General features: G+C 53.6%; 1 protein-coding gene across 1 annotated transcript in view; it reads right to left on the reverse strand.

The window, feature by feature from the left end:
• The window catches only part of CREB3L1 (cAMP responsive element binding protein 3 like 1), a 45,205-nt gene extending 43,859 nt beyond the window's left edge, over positions 1 to 1,346 (reverse strand). Inside the window, exon 1 of the mRNA XM_005578063.4 lies at positions 795 to 1,346. Within this exon, the coding sequence (XP_005578120.2) occupies positions 795 to 896 (102 nt within the window). The 5' untranslated portion in view covers positions 897 to 1,346. The remainder of the gene's footprint in view (positions 1 to 794) is intronic.
• Positions 1,347 to 6,000: the final 4,654 nt, after the last annotated feature.

The following is a 6,000-nucleotide window of genomic DNA, read 5'->3' on the forward strand; positions in this document are numbered from 1 at the left end:
AGTCAAGAAGACATAGGGAGAGGGAGAGAGAAAGTCAGCCAGACTCCAGGAACAGAGGGACAGAGCAGAGATCTAGAGGCAGATGGAGAGAAAGGGCTCCCATCCTCCTGAGCCAGCACCCTGTGTTGCCCTGACTGCCTCCCCCCAGCCCCCAGCCTCAGGTCCCTCCCTGGGGGGGGGGTCTCTGGCCCTGATTCCCTGGGGCTGCCATGGTAGCACCCTGAAGTTTCCGGGCCTGACTGAGAACCCGGGTCTGGCTCTGATCCCCGAGGGGCGTCGGGTCTCAGACCCTCAGAACGCTCCCGGGTGCGCCTCCCAGCGGAGGTCCAGCCTAAGAGCCACAGAAGCCCCAGGGGAGGCGCAGGAAAGGGCGCTGCCACTTTGCGCCCAGTCTGGTCCTGGAACCTGGGGTGGGTTGGGACGGCTAGAAGACGTGGGTGGAGGGCGGGATTGGCGTCTCTTGAGCTCAGATCCAAGGATCGGACGGCCCCGATACCTCGATGACCCCTTCCCCTAGAAGGTGGAGGCCAATGTGTTCAAGGATTGCGCCCCCAGGAGGGGCGCGCACTGGCACCAGCTCCGAGGCTTAGGTCAGGCGGGGGTCCAAGGGAGGTGTCGAGGGACCTACTCGTCAAATCTCGGAGCTCCAAACACATGTCGCTCCGGGAGACCCTGCGCTGAACCCTTTCCCCGCTCCTGCCCAGTGATGTGTAGTCGGGTCCTTCTAGGGGCCCAGGCGCGCCGCGAAGAAGGGTGCCGAGGGGTGGAACGGGAACGGAGACCCTTCGTCTTACCGCATTGTTGAGGAAGTCCGACTCGTTCAGATCCCCCAAGTCCAGGAAGCTGGATCCGGGGAACAGCCTGTCGGCCGGGAATGGTTCCAAGACGGCGTCCATCGCGGCCGGCTCCCGGGACCCCCTTCGACTGGGCTTCCCTCACTCCAGGGCGGCGGCGCGCCCAGTCCAGAGCTCCTGCCTGAGCGCTGGCAAGCGGGCGGGGGGCAGGTCCGGGGCGAAGCCCCGGGGGAGGGGCAGACGGAGGCGGCGCGGCCCCGGGTCGGGGGCGCGGGGGGCGCGGGGGCCTTAGGGCAGCGGCTAGGAGCAGGATGGGCTCAGGGGCCCCGGGCGCACTGTGGGCATTCAGCCGACTCCACCTCCTCCTGCTCCTCCTGGGGCACAGCTGGCTTCCATGGGGAGCCCGGGGGTGGGGCTGAGGGCTTGAGGAGCCCCCCGGACAGGGTGGGAGCCGGGGCGGGGGAGCTAAGCGCTCCCCCGAGACTGGGTGGCTGCCGGCCTCTCCGCTGTCTCTGCTTCTCCCTCCGCACCGCTTCTGTCACTTTCCTCTCTGTGAAACCGGGAACCCCTGGCTGGCTACCCCAGCTGGCCAGGGCGCCACGCCCCCACATCAATATTCACAATAATTTAATATTAATGAGAAGAGGGCGTGGCTCGAGGAATCCTCTCTCATTTTTTAAAGAGACATCTGCAACTTCGTCTTCCTTAGTCATCTGTCTTCTCTGAATGCTCAAGGTGGGGGCTTAAAGCAACAATAGTCCTGGAACCGATAACAGTATTCTTGGAACATTGGCATTTTGTTAAGGTTTCACCAACCACTGTCCCGTAAGTTGATGAGAGAGCTATTTCCATCCTTCCAGCCTTATGCTAAAACCTGCACCAAACCCAGTCAGGGAATTCCATTTCACAGTCGCCTCAACAGATTTCCCCTCAACGGGGGAGATTTTCAGCTTTTTAAACAATTTATTTATTTATTTATTATTATTATTTTTTGATATGGAGTTTCGCTCTTTTTGCCCAGGCTGGAGTGCAATGATGTGATCTCGGCTCACTGCAACCTCTGCCTCCCATGTTCAAGCGATTCTTCTGCCTCAGTCTCCCGAGTACCTGGAATTACAGGCACGCCCCACCACACCCAGCTAATTTTTGTATTTTTAGTAGGGACAGGGTTTCACCATGTTGGCCAGGCTGGTCTCGAACTCCCGACCTCAGGTGATCTGCCCAACTTGGCCGCCCAAAGTGCTGGGATCACAGGTGTGAGCCACCACACCTGGCCAATTTTCAGCTTGTAACTCTCATTTCTCATCTCACATGTGTCTTCCTCCAGGAAGCCTTCTCTGAATCCCCAGGCTGGGGCAGTTACCAACGGTATACACCCACAGGGCATCATGTGCTCACCTCTGCTGTTTCCAGTCTAATGTGGTATTGTCTTTGTTTGCTCACGTTGTTTGTGTCTGTGACCCCACTAAGCTGTGAGACTGCTCAGGGCAAGGACTGTCCCCAGCTTCCCTGTGTGTGAAAGGGCTGGGTGAACAGCCAGAGATAGGAGAGAACCCCTCTTCTCCTTGATAGTCAAGTCCCTCCCCATCCCTCAATGGTTCTGAAGAGGAGGAAGTTGGAAAACAGTGGTTCTGGAATCTGAATGAGCCAAGGTGCTTGCTGGCTGCACACTCCACAGTCACCAGACACTCCCGGGGCCCCGGGATCCATTACCTAAGTGACTTGCTCCTGCGTACAAACTTAATATCTCAAAAGGGCTGATAACAATCACCAAGCACCTGAACAAATGGAGGTGGTTCAGAAAGGCACTCCCTCAGAGGGCTGGGCACACTGTTTTCTGACCAGAAGTCATTAATACGATTAAGTGTGTCCTCCCTGTCTGGGACATTTAATTAGCTCAGGAACCAAAAGGCCTTTAAGAAGTAGAGATGTCATTGCAGCTAAGCTATGGATGTCACCAAAATTGCTCTCAGTGCCAGGTGGGAGAAGGGCTCATACCAAGGCTGACACAGCAGTTGTTTGCTTGCCTGGCAGGCGGGCAGGCACGTGGCTTTTCCCCACCTTATGGTCTAGTTGACATAGTTCTGGAGAGTGAAGTTCTGACCTTCCAGGCTGTCACGTGACTATTAGCTCCCAGGCCTCCTGGAGAATTTGTTCTTGAGAAGTAGGATTATAACCCATGTTCTGGGGACCAGTTCACCAGCCATGCACCTCCGAGAAGTAAGGCTGGGCCAAAAAGAAATCAATTCACTTTCACAACAGTGGCGGGTAGAATTTAGGTGCTGGGACCATGGTGTCTTCCCCAAATGTGTCATATCTGGCCAAATGGGGACCATTCAAACACTGAGATGTGGCTGATACTTCTCAGGGGGAGGGGAGGGGTCTCTGGCTGGGTGAACAGGCCAGGCTGTCGTGAGTGAGCTCCAGCAGCAGGTGTCTGGAGTCCTGGCTACTGAGCTGGAGTCCCTGCAGGCCCCCAGGAGGAGCAAAAGCGGCCCCCTGCCTGAGGTTGGCTGGAAATTGTGCCTGTGTTCCTCCCAGCCTGCTCTGTAATTAGAGACACAGGTACCATTTAAGTGATTGGGGAAGATTATATAGTTTTAGATAAGTAGGATTAGAGTGTCCTCTCTTTCCTTATTCTTACCCAGGTGAACACCCCAGGAAACCATTGAAAATAATCCTGGGGAGACATTCTGGTTCCGGCAGCTTCTGCGGAGTCTGAGAGACAGAATCTCCCAAGAGAAATCCTGGGGAAACCGGTGGCAGGGGGAGGAGGGAGACCAGGCATTGCAGAGCCGGGCACACAGAGGAATGTGATCATTTTCTTTCCAGAATGAAGAGAATGGCAAAGTCCAGCAGAGATGAGGATGATTGCAGATTTATTCACACATTCTATAAGCATTATTGAGTACCTACTGTGAATGGTTCCCAGACCAGGCACTAGAGATACAATGCTGATTAAGAACCTAGATCCCGCCGGGCGCGGTGGCTCAAGCCTGTAATCCCAGCACTTTGGGAGGCCGAGACGGGCGGATCATGAGGTCAGGAGATCAAGACCATCCTGGCTAACACAGTGAAACCCCGTCTCTACTAAAAAATACAAAAATCTAGCCGGGCGAGGTAGCGGGCGCCTGTAGTCCCAGCTACTCGGGAGGCTGAGGCAGGAGAAGAATGGTGTGAACCCGGGAGGCGGAGCTTGCAGTGAGCTGAGATCCGGCCACTGCACTCCAGCCTGGGCCACAGAGCGAGACTCCGCCAAAAAAAAAAAAAAAAAAAAAAAGAACCTAGATCCCAGAGTAAATGTAGTTGCACACAGGTGGGTGGGTGGGTGGAGGAAAGTATGGGTAAAAAGAATGTTAAGAAGATGATTTTAGAGCGTGGTAAGGACTATGAAAAAATAAAATAGTGTGATGTGACCCTGTGGGTAAGGAAGGCCTCTCTGAACAGGCCACATGTGAACTGAGAACTGAATCAAGAACTGAGGTCATTTATAGGGCAAAATGCAGGGAAAAGCATTCTAGGCAGAGGGAACAGCAAGTAAAAGAGAAAGAGGAGGAAGACTGGACTGGGAAGAACAGGCAGTGGCACAGGAGTGAGATGATGAGGGTGAAAACCCAATGCCTTACACAAACCCGGTACTTATGCCACACTGAAGCCCAGGCTCTATTCTGTGCCAGGCCTGGAAAGAACTGTGCCCACCTGAAGTCTTCCGTAGGGTGTGGTCGGCTGCGCATCCCTTCTCTCTTGTCTATTAAAGATTTTCCAGGAGACAAAATGAGATGTCTCCCTGGGTCTTAAGTCTGCCTTCTGACCCAGCAAGGAGGGTTTGCTCCCTCTCTCCCAGTTCTTGGGCCTGGTCCCACAACCCAACCCCCTACCCAGGCCCTTCCTCTACATCTGAAGGAGTTAGGGGATGGAGGCCAATGTTGGCTCTGCAAACACCACCTCCACAGGCCCAAATACTGCGGGTCACGAGAGGCACTGATGGCAGCCCCTTCTCTGATGGGCTCAGGAACACCTGGTTGCTGCTCTCCAGGAGCTGTTCCAACTGCGAAGCAAAAGCTTCATGTGTAAAAACATCCCAACGCAGTCAATGACGCACAGGAGAAAGAGGACAGAGATAAGCTTCTTGCCTGTTCCAGACACTGAAGATCAGGCAGAAAGAGAGGCTCCTGCCAGGCTGAGCTGTGAGTAGAATGGTGTGTGTGTGTGTATGTGTGTGTGTGTGTGTGTGTGTAGAGCCACTGCCCTTCGTTGGGTCTCAGTTTCCATAGCTATAAAATGGGCGAGGTGTTGATGCCCTCTAGGGTTTCATCCTCTCCAAGGATCTTCCAATGTTCCCTTTCCAGGACAGGGCCTGGGGAGCAGGCATAGGGGTGGGGGGAGTGTGAAGGGCCTCCCTGGTCAGGAGGCCTGGCACTTTGATTTTCCAGGCTTCTGCCCAGAGCCTCCAGGAGGGTGCAAAGCTGGTGTTTACACTCGGTAGGCAGGCCCTGGGTGGTGGTAATAAGGTCACCCAAAGTAAACCTGTCTTGTTTGCCTGGGTTGTAAAGGGAAAAATGCTTTGGCACACTCTAACAGGAACTTCTGAGAAATGAAAACATATTCATCCTGGAGATTAAACTGACTTCCGGGGTGCAGACGGGGCCCTTTGTTCTCTTGCAGCTCCCTAAAATGGGCTGCATGGCTGCTTTCCCTGTACCCCCCACTGGAGCTGGACATGGAGCCTGAGGTGGCACCTTGCCAGGAACAGGGTGGGTTTCAGAACCCCAACTCTCACTCAGTTTAGGTCTCTCCTTTCCACCCCTTTGGCCTGTGATCCCTTCCACCCAACCCTGAACCATAAAAATACCGGTCGTTTATTAGTACTTGCTCTGTGCCAGGCACTAAATACTTTATGTTATCTTGTTTAATTCTTGGAACAAGCTTGTGAGATAAGTACCGTCTTTCACTGATTCTGAGATGCACATTTCTTCGCCTGTTTTAACATCTCTGAAGTCAGAATGTGTCCTACAATCGATGGTATGTCATAGTTTAATGGATGGTGTTTTTTTCCTTCCTGAAGTACATAAAATAATGGTGTATCATGTAATTGGTGACACCTTAGAATCAGCATATTATTATTATCATCCCCAATCTGCAGATGAGAAAACCAAGGCTCAGAGAGTTTGTATGACTTGCCACTTCTTTGTTTTATGGAAAACCA

This window comes from Macaca fascicularis, chromosome 14 (assembly GCF_037993035.2).
Source record: "Macaca fascicularis isolate 582-1 chromosome 14, T2T-MFA8v1.1".
In the NCBI taxonomy this organism is placed as follows: Eukaryota; Metazoa; Chordata; class Mammalia; order Primates; family Cercopithecidae; genus Macaca; species Macaca fascicularis.